This window comes from Pygocentrus nattereri, chromosome 13, assembly GCF_015220715.1.
Source record: "Pygocentrus nattereri isolate fPygNat1 chromosome 13, fPygNat1.pri, whole genome shotgun sequence".
Classification (NCBI taxonomy): domain Eukaryota; kingdom Metazoa; phylum Chordata; class Actinopteri; order Characiformes; family Serrasalmidae; genus Pygocentrus; species Pygocentrus nattereri.
In genome coordinates, this window is record NC_051223.1 from 40,519,936 (window position 1) to 40,538,650 (window position 18,715).

The 18,715-nt window shown below is 45.0% G+C and overlaps 1 protein-coding gene across 2 annotated transcripts in view; it reads right to left on the bottom strand.

The window, feature by feature from the left end:
* Positions 1-3,115: 3,115 nt before the first annotated feature.
* vclb (vinculin b) overlaps positions 3,116-18,715 on the bottom strand; it is a 72,294-nt gene continuing 56,694 nt past the window's right edge. For both annotated transcript variants that reach the window (XM_017723888.2, XM_017723889.2), the window contains exons 14-21: positions 17,159-17,308; positions 14,490-14,598; positions 13,093-13,395; positions 12,240-12,364; positions 10,592-10,777; positions 10,018-10,221; positions 8,704-8,808; positions 3,116-4,806 (exon numbers count right to left, since the gene is read on the bottom strand). In XM_017723888.2, coding sequence (XP_017579377.1) covers positions 4,660-4,806; positions 8,704-8,808; positions 10,018-10,221; positions 10,592-10,777; positions 12,240-12,364; positions 13,093-13,395; positions 14,490-14,598; positions 17,159-17,308 — 1,329 coding nt within the window. In that variant the 3' untranslated portion in view covers positions 3,116-4,659. The remainder of the gene's footprint in view (positions 4,807-8,703; positions 8,809-10,017; positions 10,222-10,591; positions 10,778-12,239; positions 12,365-13,092; positions 13,396-14,489; positions 14,599-17,158; positions 17,309-18,715) is intronic.

An 18,715-nucleotide genomic window follows, 5' to 3' on the forward strand; every position in this document is an offset into this window, starting at 1 on the left:
TTTCAGTGACATCACATCTATAATCCATGCATCAGAAATATGTATTACATGTATAGTACTGTGTGTTCACCCACCTGTCAGAGCACATATCTGATACTTTATTTATATACTGGTTTAAACACCTCAGTGTCGCTGCTGGACTGAGAATAGTCCACCAGCCAGTAGCGTCCTGTGACCACTGATGAAGGTCTAGAGCAGGGGTGTCAAGCAGAAGCCACACCTGATTCCACCTGGTTAATTAGTTGATCCTGGCTTTAGACTATCAGGTGTGGCTTCTGCTTGGTTGGAATGAAAACCTGCACCCACACCGGCCCTTTCTGGATCCAGTTCGACACTCCTGGTCTAGAGGATGACCAACACAAACTGTGCAGCAGCAGATGAGCTGTCATCTCTGACTTTACATCTACGAGGTAGTAGTGTCTAATAGAGTGGACAGTGAGTGGACACAGTGTTTAAAAACTCCAGCAGCGCTGCTGTGTCTGATCCACTCGCACCAGCACAACACACACTAACACACCACCACCACGTCAGTGTTACTGCAGTGCTGAGAATGACCCACCACCCAAACAGTACCTGCTCTGTGAGGGTCCATGGGGGTCCTGCCCACTGAAGAACAGGGTAACAGAGTATCAGAGAAACAGATGGACTACAGTCTGTAACTGTAGAACTACAGAGTGAAGCTATACGGTCAGTGGAGCTGATAAGATGGACTGTCCTGCAGGTGAACACTGTGTCTTTCTGATGTAAACAGAGGCTGGTTATGAAAATTCCTGCGAATCATTAACCAGGATAACGTCACCGTATGTGTTTGTGGTGTTAGTCACAAGCTAATTCGCCTCATTCCTCTCCTTCCACACAGCTGCCAGTGACCCAACCCTGGTCTCTTTGCTGATTTGAATGTCAGCCACCAAAACATTTCCAAACCCTGTGGTGTTTTTCTGACATCTCCCACCTCAGCTTGCTTTCTACTGCTTTCCTTGCCTTCTGTAACATGGCAGGGACTTTAAAACAGGACACTCCTCTAAAAATGAGCTGAACTCTGATCCTCCTCCCTCCCTCCCCATTCCACTTTTCCACCTTTATCTCGGACGTTTAGCTTTAAAGGGGAATTCCACCAATTGTTTTAAATGTCTGTCATTAAGTGCCTGAATCATCATCTCAACCACTGAATAAATACAGATGAATAGAGCGGTTTGGTGGTGGTGGTGATGGGAACCAGGCGTCGCCATGACTACAACACAGATATAGACACTTTATTTACCATCCAGAACCACCAGAGAACCTACACGAGTCTTCTGAGCTTATATGGAATGTTGATGATGGAAAATAGTGGAAAATCTGGAATAATGAGTTTTCTTTGGGGACTATTTTGCCGCACAGCGCCCTGCATGTCTCCCTCCACCATGAATGGAGTTGAAGTTCTCTAAACTCTCATAAAACAGCGTCTCAGTCATCAGGCAGTGAATTCAGAACCAGCTCATGTTGGAACTTTCTGTGAGGAGCTTTTAGAGGGACGTCTGGTTCCCATCACCACCACTGTGAGGAGCTTTTAGAGGGACGTCTGGTTCCCATCACCACCACTGTGAACAGCTCTGACTCGGTCAGTTTATCTAGAACAGAACGTTTCACACCAAACCGCTCAGAACCGCTCTGTTCACTTCTAAACCATTTAATTACACACACCCCACCCACCCACTAAGTCTGCCCATCACACACACACACACACACACTTTTCACCTCAATTGATTACACTTCATCTTCAGCTGTAGTTAGTATAAACTCAGGTGTCACGATGTTCTGAGGTGTATTACAGTGTTTGTTTGCAGAGTGTGCGGCCGGGTCGTTCATCTCTGCAGGCCCTGACAGTGAGCGCTCGTCTCTCTGGCGATGCTGATTGGGTGAAGGTCACTTCAGATACGCAGGGTTGTTATAACATATAAATTGGGACTTGGAGAGATAAGCAGGAACTCATTGTCTTGGGAGTTGGGAGAAAGATCGAACCCGAGTCCACACTCCGGTTCACTGGGGTGATGGAGCCCTAAAGGCTCTCAAGCCTACTTTTTCATTTTATTTCACTTTTCTTAAACTTTCCATACGTAGCCTGATTTTTCTGTCTTGATTTCTATGTTTCATATTTCCTTCATTATCATAAAAACTGTTTTGTCCAGCGGTTTCAGGCAAAGCTCCTTTTGGACTCAGGCTGGGTTTTTTACACCACAACGGACAAATTTTTCCAAAGAACTTACAAGTTCTCTCTTAAGACTGTCTCAATATTTTATTATTGAAGGATGACTGACTTCTGAAGTGTTTCTCCTGAACCTCCTCAGGAGAAAAGAGGAGACTGACATCAGCGTCTCACTGCAAGACGTTCTGGTGATGAAGGACAATAGCGTGAGTTCTCCTTCTGCACGGAGAGATGTCGATGAGCCAGAGACCAAGTGAGAAAATCTCATTCATTTCTCATAAGCCAACTTTCAGAAACAGGAGAAAATGGCTAAGTGAACCACATGGACCCTCACAGAGCAGGTACTGTTTGGGTGGTGGGTCATTCTCAGCACTGCAGTAACACTGACGTGGTGGTGGTGTGTTAGTGTGTGTTGTGCCGGTCTGAGTGGATCAGACACAGCAGTGCTGCTGGAGTTTTTAAACACCTCAGTGTCGCTGCTGGACTGAGAATAGTCCACCAACCAGAAATATCCAGCCACCAGCTTCCTGTGATCAGCGTCCTGTGACCACTGATGAAGGACTAGAGGATGACCAACACAAACTGTGCAGCAGCAGATGAGCTGTCGTCTCTGACTTTACATCTACAAGGTGGACCAGCAAGGTAGGAGTGTCTAATAGAGTGGACAGTGAGTGGACACAGTGTTTAAAAACTCCAGCAGCACTGCTGTGTCTGATCCACTCGCACCAGCACGACACCCACTAACACACCACCACCAAGTCAGTGTTACTGCAGTGCTGAGAATGACCCACCACCCAAACAGTACCTGCTCTGTGAGGGTCCATGGGGGTCCTGACCACTGAAGAACAGGGTAACAGAGTATCAGAGAAACAGATGGACTACAGTCTGTAACTGTAGAACTACAGAGTGAAAAATCAGCACCACGGACAGTTTTTAGTTGATTACTAGATGCTTTTAATAAGGCACATAATACATGAGCAAATCATAACAGGGTTGACTGATATTTACATTCAAACTTCTGTCTGGTCAACATTAGAAAATGGGAAGAGAGTAAAAAACCCTAAAGCACTCCTACAAATACGAGTGTGTTCATTAGTGTATTTCAGCACGGTGGGAGTCTATTTCAAATGACAGGACGGTAAAGACTGTGCGTGTGTGTGTGTGTGTGTGTGTTTATTTAATTAGGCGTGTCTTCGTTCATGATGAATACAGACCTTTGAGCACCTGGTATAAGGTCAACAGATCAGTTAGTATGTATACAAAACAACCCAACAACAACAGGACAACAGAAAAACCAGATACAGGAGGAAGAGGAAACCCACCCAATCTGATCCCATAACACCAGCCAAGCTCACATGCTGCGAAATTCCAGGACGAGACTTCCAGAACAATTTTGGTCATTTCTTGTGTGCTTACGTAAGACAAGGCACCAAAAAGTACCACCATAGAGTGAATTTATTTATTTATCTTATTATTTGATCTTATTTTTATTATTTATATACCTTTAATGCAGTGTCACAATAATCTATAACATGATCTTGCGAAAGAATTGAACACATGCCATCTCACACCTTTTTGGGGTGAACGTTGAGGCTGGTGATGCTGTTTCTCATCACTTTCCACTTTCTTCCAGGCAGAGGGACACAGCAACCGAAGCTAGAATACTAACCACCAGGCCAAGTAAACTACACGGCAAATTTTATGCCAAAATATTTGAGTATAATATGTAATACCCACAAAATCACCCAGAGGCTTTTGTGCTGCTGAGCGTGCACTAAAACCTAGATTGAGGTTAAACCCTGTGCCTATGGAGGTGATTCAGCGCCTTCTCTTGCAAAAACGCACAAGAATTGAGAAAGAAAAAAAAAAAAACTGGAAAATGTTTTGGAAGAAAAATCCTCACTCGTTTAATCGTCTGCGCTGATCCCCTTTTGATGAACAAGCACGAAAACAAATTGGAACGTCACGAACTCGACGACGAGTCTTTGGCAGAGTTTGACGACACGTCATATATCCGAATGTGTGAGCGTCGCAAACCTTAACGGATGATTTTAGACGCTGATTTAAAGGATGAAACACGCACGACTGCAAAGTGTTACTTAAGAAAGTTTGAGTCCTTAAAAAAAAGCCCTTTGTGCACCAAAACATGAAAATAATCGTCACCAGATTTAAATAGAAAATATAATATTTGGGAATCTCAAAAACAAAAATTTTTCTTTTTTTTTTTTTTTTTTTTAACAAATTCTAAAGGAATTCTGCATCAGAGAAAAGCAACAGTAGCTGTTCAAGTGAAACATAACAGCTTATCTTACATTCCGTAGTGGAGGTGTGGAAGAGCAGCAGATACAGGAGGAGAGTTTGGGATACGGGGACACGCCGCCTGGACCTGAGGGTGCGAGTGTGTGTTATATTGCAGGAGCTGGTGCGGAGTGAAGCGGTGGGCTGGCGGTGCGGGGTCCGGGCCGAACGCCGCCTCACTGGTACCAGGGTGTTTTCCGGACCCAGCGCAGCGTGAATCCGGCATCTGTGCGGATTTTGATGGAAGCCGCCTCAGCCTCCCTCACAGTCTCCTTCACCGACTGCATCAGGTTCTGAGCGTTGTGGACCAGCATCTCCGTCGCCTGGTGGAGAGAAACACAGGCAGCTTTAACTTTATTTATATACAGTTATATGCGAAAGTTTGGGCGCCCTGGTCAAGTGATACTGATACTCTACTGGTATCGGTGCCGATACTGGCATTTAAACATGGTATCGTTATTGGTGGTGGGGATACTGATGCAGACGAGCGATGGCACACAACTTCTGGCGGTGTGGGACGACGAGCAGCAGTAAAAATGCTCATGGCAGAATCTGTAACGGCAGTTTTTGGCGTTATAAACACATTTACGGAGCCGCTCACCCGAACGCCGGACTGCTGCTTTCAGTAATCGCTCGTCTACTGCTGCGTGGTCGCTTAAGTCTGAGTTAATGCTACTGAGAGAGCGGAAGGAGCCACGAATTATTAATCTGATTATTTAAATGGTCTGAGCTCTCACTCTGATTTCTGTCTGATTTCTCAGTCTGAGCTCTCGCTCTGATTTCTGTCTGATTTCTCAGTCTGAGCTCTCACTCTGATTTCTGTCTGATTTCTCAGTCTGAGCTCTCGCTCTGATTTCTCAGTCTGAGCTCTCACTCTGATTACTCTCTGATTTCTCAGTCTGAGCTCTCACTCTGATTTCTTTCTGATTTCTCAGTCTGAGCTCTCGCTCTGATTTCTTTCTGATTTCTCAGTCTGAGCTCTCACTCTGATTTCTTTCTGATTTCTCAGTCTGAGCTCTCGCTCTGATTTCTTTCTGATTTCTCAGTCTGAGCTCTCGCTCTGATTTCTTTCTGATTTCTCAGTCTGAGCTCTCGCTCTGATTTCTTTCTGATTTCTCAGTCTGAGCTCTTGCTCTGATTTCTTTCTGATTTCTCAGTCTGAGCTCTCGCTCTGATTTCTTTCTGATTTCTCAGTCTGAGCTCTCGCTCTGATTTCTTTCTGATTTCTCAGTCTGAGCTCTCGCTCTGATGTCTTTCTGATTTCTCAGTCTGAGCTCTCGCTCTGATTTCTTTGATTTCTCAGTCTGAGCTCTCGCTCTGATGTCTTTCTGATTTCTCAGTCTGAGCTCTCGCTCTGATTTCTTTCTGATTTCTCAGTCTGAGCTCTCGCTCTGATTTCTTTCTGATTTCTCAGTCTGAGCTCTCGCTCTGATTTCTTTCTGATTTCTCAGTCTGAGCTCTCGCTCTGATTTCTTTCTGATTTCTCAGTCTGAGCTCTCGCTCTGATTTCTTTCTGATTCCTCAGTCTGAGCTCTCGCTCTGATTTCTTTCTGATTTCTCAGTCTGAGCTCTCGCTCTGATTTCTTTCTGATTTCTCAGTCTGAGCTCTCGCTCTGATGTCTTTCTGATTTCTCAGTCTGAGCTCTCGCTCTGATTTCTTTCTGATTTCTCAGTCTGAGCTCTCGCTCTGATTTCTTTCTGATTTCTCAGTCTGAGCTCTCGCTCTGATTTCTTTCTGATTTCTCAGTCTGAGCTCTCGCTCTGATGTCTTTCTGATTTCTCAGTCTGAGCTCTCGCTCTGATGTCTTTCTGATTTCTCAGTCTGAGCTCTCGCTCTGATTTCTTTGATTTCTCAGTCTGAGCTCTCGCTCTGATGTCTTTCTGATTTCTCAGTCTGAGCTCTCGCTCTGATTTCTTTCTGATTTCTCAGTCTGAGCTCTCGCTCTGATTTCTTTCTGATTTCTCAGTCTGAGCTCTCGCTCTGATGTCTTTCTGATTTCTCAGTCTGAGCTCTCGCTCTGATTTCTTTCTGATTTCTCAGTCTGAGCTCTCGCTCTGATTTCTTTCTGATTTCTCAGTCTGAGCTCTCGCTCTGATTTCTTTCTGATTTCTCAGTCTGAGCTCTCGCTCTGATTTCTTTCTGATTCCTCAGTCTGAGCTCTCGCTCTGATTTCTTTCTGATTTCTCAGTCTGAGCTCTCGCTCTGATTTCTTTCTGATTTCTCAGTCTGAGCTCTCGCTCTGATGTCTTTCTGATTTCTCAGTCTGAGCTCTCGCTCTGATGTCTTTCTGATTTCTCAGTCTGAGCTCTCGCTCTGATTTCTTTCTGATTTCTCAGTCTGAGCTCTCGCTCTGATTTCTTTCTGATTTCTCAGTCTGAGCTCTCGCTCTGATTTCTTTCTGATTTCTCAGTCTGAGCTCTCGCTCTGATTTCTTTCTGATTTCTCAGTCTGAGCTCTCGCTCTGATGTCTTTCTGATTTCTCAGTCTGAGCTCTCGCTCTGATTTCTTTCTGATTTCTCAGTCTGAGCTCTCGCTCTGATTTCTTTCTGATTTCTCAGTCTGAGCTCTCGCTCTGATTTCTTTCTGATTCCTCAGTCTGAGCTCTCGCTCTGATTTCTTTCTGATTCCTCAGTCTGAGCTCTCGCTCTGATTTCTTTCTGATTTCTCAGTCTGAGCTCTCGCTCTGATTTCTTTCTGATTTCTCAGTCTGAGCTCTCGCTCTGATTTCTTTCTGATTTCTCAGGCTGAGCTCTCGCTCTGATTTCTTTCTGATTTCTCAGGCTGAGCTCTCGCTCTGATTTCTTTCTGATTCCTCAGGCTGAGCTCTCGCTCTGATTTCTTTCTGATTCCTCAGTCTGAGCTCTCGCTCTGATTTCTTTCTGATTTCTCAGTCTGAGCTCTCGCTCTGATTTCTTTCTGATTTCTCAGTCTGAGCTCTCGCTCTGATTTCTTTCTGATTTCTCAGTCTGAGCTCTCGCTCTGATTTCTTTCTGATTCCTCAGTCTGAGCTCTCGCTCTGATTTCTTTCTGATTTCTCAGTCTGAGCTCTGGCTCTGATTTCTTTCTGATTTCTCAGTATGAGCTCTCTCTCTGATTTCTTTCTGATTTCTCAGTCTGAGCTCTCGCTCTGATTTCTTTCTGATTTCTCAGTCTGAGCTCTCGCTCTGATTTCTTTCTGATTTCTCAGTCTGAGCTCTCGCTCTGATTTCTTTCTGATTTCTCAGTCTGAGCTCTCGCTCTGATTTCTTTCTGATTTCTCAGTCTGAGCTCTCGCTCTGATTTCTTTCTGATTTCTCAGTCTGAGCTCTCGCTCTGATTTCTTTCTGATTTCTCAGTCTGAGCTCTCGCTCTGATGTCTTTCTGATTTCTCAGTCTGAGCTCTCGCTCTGATTTCTTTCTGATTTCTCAGTCTGAGCTCTGACTCTGATTTCTTTCTGATTTCTCAGTCTGAGCTCTGACTCTGATTTCTTTCTGATTTCTCAGTCTGAGCTCTCACTCTGATTTCTTTCTGATTTCTCAGTCTGAGCATGTGTGAAAACAGATGGCGGTACCGGAAATAAGCAGCAGCATCGCTGCGTGACGCAGAGAAACACTTTTGAAGTGACACTGGAACCAAATACATGCTTGATGAAATGAAAGATTTAAATATTCTTCATCTTCTCGATGATGTAGGTTCATATTTTGAGGTAAAGTGGCTCAATGATTTAAAAAAAAAAAAAAAAGCAGAGTCATGAAGTCTGAGTCTTACATTACGTTTACGTCACGTCTTCTTCTGCGAGTTTATCGGCTGGTTGTAAAGCAGAAATCTGATTACTGTCTGACTCACGGAGACCTGGAGTTTCCCCATGATCTGATTACTCTAGTTCATCCAAACGTGTTGATTGGATTACTGACAAAATCAGATTTCCTGCAGTGATCATATTAGTGCATGTAAACACACTGTGTGTGTAAACCACATCCAACCCACCGGCGTTCACAGGCGCTGAAAACATCTTCGTTTTTAATTATTTCTCTGATTTGCTGCAGACAAACATTAATAGTCGTTGACGGCTTTTATGACGTATCGGATTCTTGAAACGTTGATCCATTTTGTAGTGGAAGGTTTCAGTACTGCTATCCGTAAGGTGACACTCAAAAACGAGCGGAAGGGGTAAAGATAAGAAACGGGATTGGGCGAAGAGAAAGCGGAGGAAGAAGATGGACCGAGGTTTTTTCTCACCTGCTCAGATTCCTCCTCACTGATGTTGGTGCGTCCCAGCATGGTGGCCTTCACTGTGGAGAGGATCTTCAGCTGAGTGCTGATTGTGGGGATACGCTCACACACCTGCAGAGAGAGAGAGACAGAGCGAGAGAGAGAGACAGAGAGACAGAGCGAGAGAGAGAGACAGAGAGACAGAGCGAGAGACAGAGCGAGAGAGAGAGCGAGAGAGAGAAAGAGACAGAGAGACAGAGAGAGAGAGAGACAGAGCGAGAGAGAGAGACAGAGAGAGAGAGAGAGAGAGAGAGACAGAGAGAAAGAGAAAGAGAGAGAGAGAGAGAGAGAGAGAAAGAGAAAGAGAGAGAGACAGAGAGAGAGAGAGAGAGAGAGAGACAGAGAGAAAGACAGAGAGAGAGAGAGAGAGAGAGAGAGAGAGAGAGAGAGAGAGAGAGAGAGAGAGAGAGACACAGAGAGAGAGAGAGAGAGAGAGAGAGAGAGAGAGACACAGAGAGAGAGAGAGAGAGAGAGAGAGAGAGAGAGAGAGAGAGAGAGAGAGAGAGAGAGAGAGAGAGAGAGAGAGAGAGAGACACAGAGAGAGAGAGAGAGAGAGAGAGAGAGACAGAGAGAGAGAGAGAGAGAGAGAGAGAGAGAGAGAGAGACAGACAGACAGACAGACAGACAGACTGTTATAGACACTGTTGTACTGAGCTCTTTAGCTACAGTCAGATGCAAAAATCAGGAGTTCCTTATTGCCATGGGGGATGGGGGCGGGGGGTCAAGGTTTTAGGCTAGAATTCCTCTTCAACCCGGAAAATCTGCATAATCATAATCCTTTGTCGCTCATACAAAACACACTGCTTAGCAGAGCTAGGCAATATGATGATGATGATGATGATGATGATGATGATGATGATGATGATGATGATGTTATCATATTGGTGATCATTTGTGTCATAATATGCTTTTCTGAACTTACTATGGACATCGCCAGTACCTGAGTAACTACATGTTTCATTAGAAAGAGAGCGTATTTAGGCCTGTTTGATAAGATCTAATGCAGCTCAGTTTGCAAAACGTTCAATAAAAAGTTTATTATTATTATTATTATTATTATTATTATTATTATTATTATTATTATTATAGATCATAGATATAATTTTGTCTGCTGCAACTTATTAAATCTCAAATAAACTAAATATTATGATGCGTACTGTGTATTCTGAAAATGTCTTGAAGTATCGTGATAATCGTGGTCCTTAATCAGCTGAGAATAGCGAGGTGAGTGACCCGAGTGACCCGAGTGACCATGGTTTAACTGCATGCGTATGTACGTACCTGCAGCAGGTTGGTTCTGATGCGTTTGTCCGTGCATTGCTTGGCGACCTCCTTGGCCAGGCGGGTAACCTCGTCCGAGGCTTTAGCGATGTCCTTAGCGCACTGGATCAGCGCACGCTTGTTCCCACTGCCGCCGCGCACCAGCCGAGACATCTCGGCCATCAGAAGAGCCATGCGCTTAGCAGCGCCGATGATGTCATTGCCCTGGGGCAAAAAAAACAAAAAGAGTTACGGTATTAATATTAGTGAACATTACAAGAACAGTCTGGTGAATCAAACCAAGAATCATTAGCATAAAGCAGAAGGCAACACGTGTTGAAGGAACTGTAAACAAAGAATGCTAAAGGCCCTAAAACAGAGCCTTGTGGGACACCACATTGCAATCTTCTATGTTTGTGAAAACCCCCAATTAACACTTACAATTTGGTAGCATTCTATCAAGTAAGGCCAAAACTTAGTCTGACAGTTTCTTGGAAATACATTTTCTCTGTTTTACACACACACACACACACACACACACACACACACACACACACACACACACGAACGCGAACACAAAGTAAACGTCCTGAACCTTGCTGGACCACTTGCGAGCCTCATCGTGGAGCTGCCGGGCGGCGACCATCATGGGTTCACTGACCATCTCTCCAGCTCTCTGCTCTGGGAACTCCTCGTCCTTGTCCTCAGGAGGGGGAGGCCTTGGGGGAGGCACCTCACCCTCCGGCAGGGGGGGTTTTGGAGGGGCAGCATCGTCATTCAGCTGATGAAGAATAAAAAAAATACAGCTAATTAATGCCAGCTTGCTGAGAGGTTCTTGCGTGGACAGGACTGGTGGGACGTTTTCTATTCCAGCATGTTATTTCAGACCAGTACATATACCTCTATATATTTGCCCGCTTGTGCCTGGTGAACCCCAACCATGATGTCTGCTCAGCCTAGAACACTGTCCATGCATAAAGCATAAGGACACATATGAACAGTGCTGTGAGAGTTAAGGGTAAAAGTCAGGATTACAGTTTAAGGATGAGATACTCGGCCTAGCCTTAGTTAGACCCTCAGAGTGTGGCCAGAAAAGCTGGCATAGACCAGGATGGCTGGTCACCAACAAAACCAGCATACGTTGTGTTCCGGGTGTTAAACCAGCACCAGACCAGAATAAAACAGCTTAGACTTCTATCCTGGCCTTATGCTGGTTTAGGCTAGTCTGGTGCTGGTTTTGCATTCCAGCAATCGAAACGCAACAGATTGCTACTGTCCAAAGAAAAACAAGTGTCTCCAAAATAGTAAATTTACAGGAGAGGGCAAAAACTCTCTTGCCTTTCAATGTAAGTTAATGGAAAGAGATCTTAATCGAAGCAATTTTGGAGCATTTCTATTGGTCCAATCCTCATGAAATTTTCACACAACGTAAAGAACAGCTGTTGAGCTGAAGCGATGCGGAAAAGTAAAAATCGCAAAAAAACGGAGATACATGTTTTTCACTGGACTGTGAAGAATCCAAAACCTTGCTTAACCAGGGGACCAGCCGAATGTCTGGAGAAGTGAGCGCAGGTACCAGACACCCAGACACTGGGCTGAAGCAGTTTTATAGCAGGACTGAGGCTCAGCCTGTACATGATAAGTGACAGGTGAGAAAGACGTGACTATGCAGGGATAAACGAGAAAAGACAGAAGAATACAACAGCGACGATATGCAGCCATAGCAGGACGCTGGGCCCAGGCTCATCTAGCCACTCAGTCTACGCTTAAAAATAAAGAAAAGTATGACAGAGGATGGCATTCAGTCGTTTCTTTCTAAATCTCTTCGGGTGAGATCAATGCCTTCAGATTCTTTGTACAGAAACATCAGCCCAAATGTTTATGACTCTCAACCTCGCAAAATTATAACGAGTGTCGAAATGGACGGACGGAAAAGTCGCATGAAATCTGGCTGTCCAGACTGATCGCACTGCCGCATAATGACCGCATAATGACCACAGATCGGATTCCAGGACCGCATATAATGTCAGATTCGGTGTTTTTGCTGTTCAGGCTGACACACAGACAGACATCCGTGTCACACATGAAGAAAAGGATCAGATTCAGGACACGTTTCTACCACATCTCTGAAACTGCACTTCTTCACGGATGGGAAAGTTGGTCTGCAGCGTTTTCCTCATTATCAGGGCGACTGAAGATGAGATGAAAACAGCAGGAAAACATTAGAGAACAAGAGGTCTCACATGCAGCTGCTCGAGGTCAGGAGGGGGTGGTGGGAAGTCCGGCTCCTGCGGCTGGAAGGCCTCTCTAACTTTAGCTACTGCACCAAGAATCCTGTGGCCAGAATCCATAAAACCTTTCTGAAGAGCTGAGAGGGAGACACAGAGAGAGAGAGAGAGAGAGAGAGAGAGAGAGAGAGAGAGAGAGAGAGAGAGAGAGAGAGAGAGAGAGAGAGAGAAAGAGAGAGGGAGAGGGAGGGAGAGAGGGAGGGAGAGAGAGAGAGAGGGAGGGGGAGAGAGAGAGAGAGAGAGGGAGAGGGAGAGAGAGAGAGAGAGAAAGAAAGAGAGAGGGAAAGAAAGAGGCAGAGAGAGAAAGAAAGAGAGGTCAATTTCAGTCATTTTAATTCATTTTAGCTTCCTTTTTTGATCTTAACCTCGTTTTTTGTGAATCTCCTTTTGGTTTTATTCATTTTTATATTTTAATTACACGTTAATTATTTTTTTATCCATTTTCTACTGTTTGTAAAGGTATTTTTATTATTCAGTTTCATTTTTTATACTAACCTGATTTGAGTCATTTTTATTATTAAATTTACTCTGTTATTGACAATGTGTCAGAAAATATCAGATCTCTTTTTTTCTGTATTAACCCAGCAACATTGTTAACGAGAGTCACCCTCACTGATCTGAGGTTAAATAAAGACTTGATTAATTGATTGATTGATTGATGAATTGAACTCTCCTGCTAAACAGCTTTTAAAATCCAAATTTCAGAATCAGACAGGTAGTTAAGTGGTACAGACAGTTTGATGATAAGGGCGAACTTTATTGTGAATTTGGTGGTGATTCTGAGTGAGAAGCAGTTTAAGGGTCTCACTCGGGTCCTGTATGTTGCCGGCGACAGCCTTGGCCCCCATCACCATCGGGGAGATGGTGCTGCTGAGCTCGTCGGACGCGGCCTTCACCGTCTCGCGGAACTTGGGGTCTTCAGAGTTTTCCACCTCACGCTTTGCCACCAGCATGATCCGATTGGCCCGCCTGGCGATGCTCGTTGCCCCAGCAACCAGCATCTGAGGCTGGTGATTGGCCATGGCCATCTGACACTTCTCCAGGTCGTGTTTAATGGCCTCCTCAGACGCATCCAACAGGGACTTGGTGTCTATCGCTTCGTCCACCAGAGCTGGTAAGGAGAGAAAGAGAACAGAGAGAAAAAACAACACTGACTGATGTAGATCAATTCATTCATTGATTCACTGATTTTAATACAACATTTTAAGAGCTTCATGTCCAGAGGTAAACAATCATGAAGACGAGCAAACACTAGTTGCTCCTGGGTTTCATCTTCGCCAGCATCACAGGAGCAATTATGAAGCTCCAGTGGTTGACAGCTGGGCTCATCACCCACAGTGTGTGTGAGTTCGCCGTAAAAAAGGGACCGATACTCGGTCATGGCCACTTCTTTGGTTTGTGTCCTCGGATTCTTTAAACTGCTCTCGGACGCTGCAGCCTCAGCCTCGCTTGGCCGTTTCATTTAAAACCTCTTCAAGCACGGAGTGGCTATGATGAGTCTCTTCTATTTTTTTGGTACAGAAACTTCAGCCTAAATGATAAAATTGCTGCCTAAGGAATTGAGGAACTGACTGAGGAACTGACTGAGGAACCAACTGAGGGATTGACTAAGGGATCGACTAGGGGGCCGAACGAGGGATCGGCTGAGGGATTGGCTGAGGGACTGACCAAGGGATTGATTGAGGGATCAACCAGGGGCACGACCGAGGGATTGACTGAGGGACCGACTGATTAACCGACCGAGTAACCAACCATGGGATTGACTGAGGGACCGACCGAGGAACCAACCGAGGGATTGATTGAGGGATCAACCGGGGGGCCGACCGAGAGATTGACTGAGGGACTGACTGATTAACCGACCAATGAACCAAGCAAGGGATTGACTGAGGGACCGACTGAGGAACCAAACGAGGGACTGACTGAGGGACCAACCAAGGAACCAACTGAGGGACCTACTGAGGAACCAACTGAGGGATTGATTGAGGGATCAACTGGGGGGCCGACCGAGGGATTGACTGAGGGATCGACCGGGGGGACCTACCGAGGGATTGACCGGGAGGCGACAAAGGGATCGCCTGGGGGGCTGACCAAGGGATTGAATGAGGGATCGACTTCCACTGTGGAAATGCGCACGAGCAAGTGCCGTCAAAGTCTACGTTCACGTTAAGCTTGTTGCTTAAATCAGATTTTTTGCTCTGAACTCACCTGTCATCTTCTCCACATTGTCGATCCACTGGTTCTTCATGGTCTCAAAATGCTCATGAGCTGCCTGGTTTCCAGGGTTCTTCAGGAGGATTCGAGCAGCAGACACCACCTGCAGAGAATCCAGCAACACTCTCACCGTCTACTGTCTCCCATCAGCCACCTCTCACACACCATTTCAATCTCAGTTACACTGCCCATCAAAAGTCTGAGCTTTTAACACGGTTTCAACCCTTTTGTTTCCACATGAAGGCTAAAGCAGAGCTAACAGCAGGTTTCACATTGATCTGGCTGTATGTTTATGCTGTATTTCTGGGTTGTGTGATGTCCGAGCTGGTTTCTCTCACTCTGGCTAGTGAGGGCAGGTTCCTCTGATGTTCTGTGTGTGAATCATGTCGCTATTGTTAACCATTTGTTTATAATGAGCTAAAAGCAGCGATGTAATATGACAGCAGTGGGGTTTGGGTGACTTTTGGAGCTGATTGACAGTCACAGGTGGATGAAATCTCTCTGGATGGTCAGGCAGAATCTGATGGGTGATCTGATGAATTCTTGTGTGTTCTTGAATTGAATTCAGAACCATCTGTCAACTGTGTTTGCACACAGAGGAATTAGACCTCCGCATTTAACCCACCCATGCAGTGAAACACCCACATGCACACACACAAGTGAAAAGACACACTAGGGGGCAGTGAGCACACTTGCCCAGAACGGTGGGCATCCCTATCCATGGCACCTGGGGAGCAGTTGGGGGTTAGGTACCTTGCTCAAGGGCACTTCAGAAGTTATGAAGGCTAGAAGTTACCTACTGTTCTGCCCTCAAATTGCTCACGAGCATGCTTTCTTCATCATGACAACACTATACTATATACTGAATAGTGACAACATAAATAAGCAGATGAGCCACAAGAGGCCCTGTGAGTATATACTGTTGTGTGCAAAAGTTTTGGCACCCCAATTACAAATTCCGGGGGGGGGGGGGGCGGGGGGTTGCGGGGGGATTCCAAAATAAGTCAATATTTCCTCCACAGAGAGACCCGTCTGCACATTTTAATGCACAATTACTGTTTGTTTTCTGAATTAGACTAAAGTTCTCTGTAGAGGACGTGTTATCTTCATTCATTTCATCTGGAGTGTTCAAACTTTTGAATGCTGACTTACGATGACTAAACCTACGGAAAACCATATGGCTCGTTTTTTTTAATTGAAGGAGTTTAATGGTTTAATGTAGTATGTAAACATTGTTCTATTCGCTCCTCAGTCCATACCGTCCATAAACGAACACTAAGCTGCAAAAACAGTCCGTTTTGAAATCACCGAGTTTGTAAACACATTTGCTCATATCTGCCTTCGTCTGCCTACTGCAGTTTAGCCCCGCCCATTCAGGCTGAAGTCATGAGGAGTATTTCAGCTGGGACGCCCTTTAGAAAGAGATCAGTCTTAAAGGGAAAGTAACAAAAACTGACCGCTAGTTATCGAATGGTAAACAGAAGCTGGAAAATGGTCACATAGAAATGAACCAGGACTGATTTTGACACATAAAATGGCACAAATGCTGTAAGTGGACCTTCTTCTCTACATCTCCCCCTCCCATTTCTTTTCCCTCTCTCTCTCTGTCCCACTGTCTCTCTCTCCCCCGTCTCCCTCTCTCTCTCTCTCTCTCTCTCTCTCTGTCTCCCTCTGTCCCCGTCTTCCTTTCTCCCTCTTGTCTCTCGCTCTCTCTCTTCCTCTGTCTCTCTCTCCCATTTCCTTTTCCCTCTCTCTTTCTCTCTCTCGCTGTCTCTCTCTCTCTCCGTCTCCCTCTGTCCCCATCTCCCTTTCTCCCTCTCAGTCCTCTTGTCTCTCTCTCGCTCTCTCTCTCCATCTCCCATTTCCTTTTCCCTCTCTATTTCTCTCCCCGTCTCGGTCCTTGTGTCCTTCTGTCTCTCTCACTCTGCCCCCCCGTCTCCCTCTCTCTTTCACTCAGTCTCCCTCTTTCTCTCTCCTCACTTCCCTGTCACCCTATCTCTCTCTCTCTGTGTCCTTCTGTCTCCCTCGCTCTCTCTCTCTCTGTGCCCTTCTCCCTCTCTCTCGGTCTCCCTGAGTCTCTCTCCCTGTGTCCTTCCGTCTCCCTCTGTCTCTCTGTATTGTCTCAATCTCTCTCGGTCTCTCTGAGTCTCTCTTCCTCTGTCTCTCTCTGTACCCTGTCTCCCTCTTTCTCTCTCCTCGCTTCCCTATGTCACCCTATCTCTCTCTCCCTCTCTCTGAGTCTCTCTCTGTCTCTCTCCATGTGTCCTTCTGTCTTCCTCTGTCTCTCTCTGTACCCTGTCTCCCTCTTTCTCTCTCCTCGCTTCCCTATGTCACCCTATCTCTCTCTCCCTCTCTCTGAGTCTCTCTCTGTCTCTCTCCATGTGTCCTTCTGTCTTCCTCTGTCTCTCTCTTTACCCTGTCTCCCTTTCCCCCTCTGTCTCTGTCTCCCTGAGTCTCTCTCTGTACCCTCTTTCCCTCTCTCACGGTCTCCCCGAGTCTCTCTCTGTACCCTGTCTCCCTCTCTCACGGTCTCCCCGAGTCTCTCTCTGTACCCTGTCTCCCTCTCTCTCTCTTTGTCTCTCCTCGCTTCCCTTTGTCGCCCTATCCCCCCCCTCCCGTCCGTCTCTCCCCCTTTCCCCCTGTGTCTCTCTCCGTCTCTCTACCTGTGGCGTCAGGTCTCGTGCGGATTTGACCGCAGCGTGGATTCCCTCCACTGTGCTGCGATTGGCCGTTCCCACAGCGGCCGCTTTCTCTGCCGTTGCCCCCAAACGTCCAGCGTGGCTCTCAAAGCTCGCCGCGCGCTCCTCAAACACCTGAACACACACGAGTTATTGATTAATGACAGTTATTTACATACAGCACTGTGCAAATTTCAGCTTTTAAATACTGCTTGACAATATAAACACAAACAACATTAATGCAGTTAGTAGTGATTTATGAACGTCAGTGTGTTTGTTCAACCATTTTCAAACCTCTTCCGGAGGACCAGCATTAACTGTAGTTCTCCTCCAATACCTGCGCTGTCTAATCAATGCTTCATTATGTTTTACCAGGTTTAAGATGGAATTTAATAAAGCTGTGATGTCCGGAGGCGTTCAGGAGAAATCTGGGACCAGTGTTCCATAATGATAAACAGTAATTTTACCAGCAAAATGACACTTATTGTTAATATAAATACTTTTAAATAATGTGCTTAGGTGCCTAAGGCTTCACACGCATTATTCAACAACAACAACAACAAAAATGTTGACATCAAAGCAAACAGAAAAGCCAGAAGTGCACAAATAATGTAGCAAAACATCAGCAACAACTCTACACCTCTAAAAAATAAGTGCTCTATGCTATTTAGGGTTATTTATATTTTATTTCTGCATAGATTTGATTTTAATGCATTTTAACGCTTTTAAGCTTAACCTAATGCTGCATGCTTTATGAGACAATATATAAACATATTCAATCCACTTTTCTTGTACAAAACAGTCCCTCATTTAATTTTTTGGACCTGATTATTAAATTCAAAAACATTTTTAAAAAATACGTGCAGAGGGTCCTTTTGGATTATGTTGCCTTGAGGCAACAATACGCCACAATGGAAAGAAATGGTACCGAGCCATGTTCTCTGAAGTGGTGAGACTTGGCTTGCGACTGGCTAAATCCATTCCACTGTCACACAGTGTTGCCTGTAGGCAACAAACATATTTCTGCAAATTCTTATAAGAAAAAAAGTTCATACTGAATGTTAAAAAAGAAGTATAAAAATGCTCACTAAGAGACCGTGTAACCACGTACATGCTTTATATTGACTTATTCAAACTCTTCCCTTTATGTGAACCCTAATGTTGTATTTAAATTTGTATAATGTCATTGTATAGTGAGGAAAAGTAGTTTGTTGCTCTGAGGCAACATCAAGCAATAGAGGGTTGAATAAAGCCTAAATAAAATAAAGCTTCAATAAAGGCATTTACTATAGAAATAAATATGAAAAAAGTGTGCAGGTCTCCTTTTGGATTATGTTGCCTTGAGGCAACATTGTACAACAATGTGAAGAAATGAAATAGAGTGGTGTTCCCTGAAGTGGTGAGACCTGGCTTGTGACTGGCCAAATCCATTCCACTGTTGCACAGTGTTGCTTGTAAGCAACAAACATATTTCTGCATTCTCATAAGCAAAAAAGTTCACACTGAACATTAAAAAAGAAGTTTAAAAGAGACAATACGACC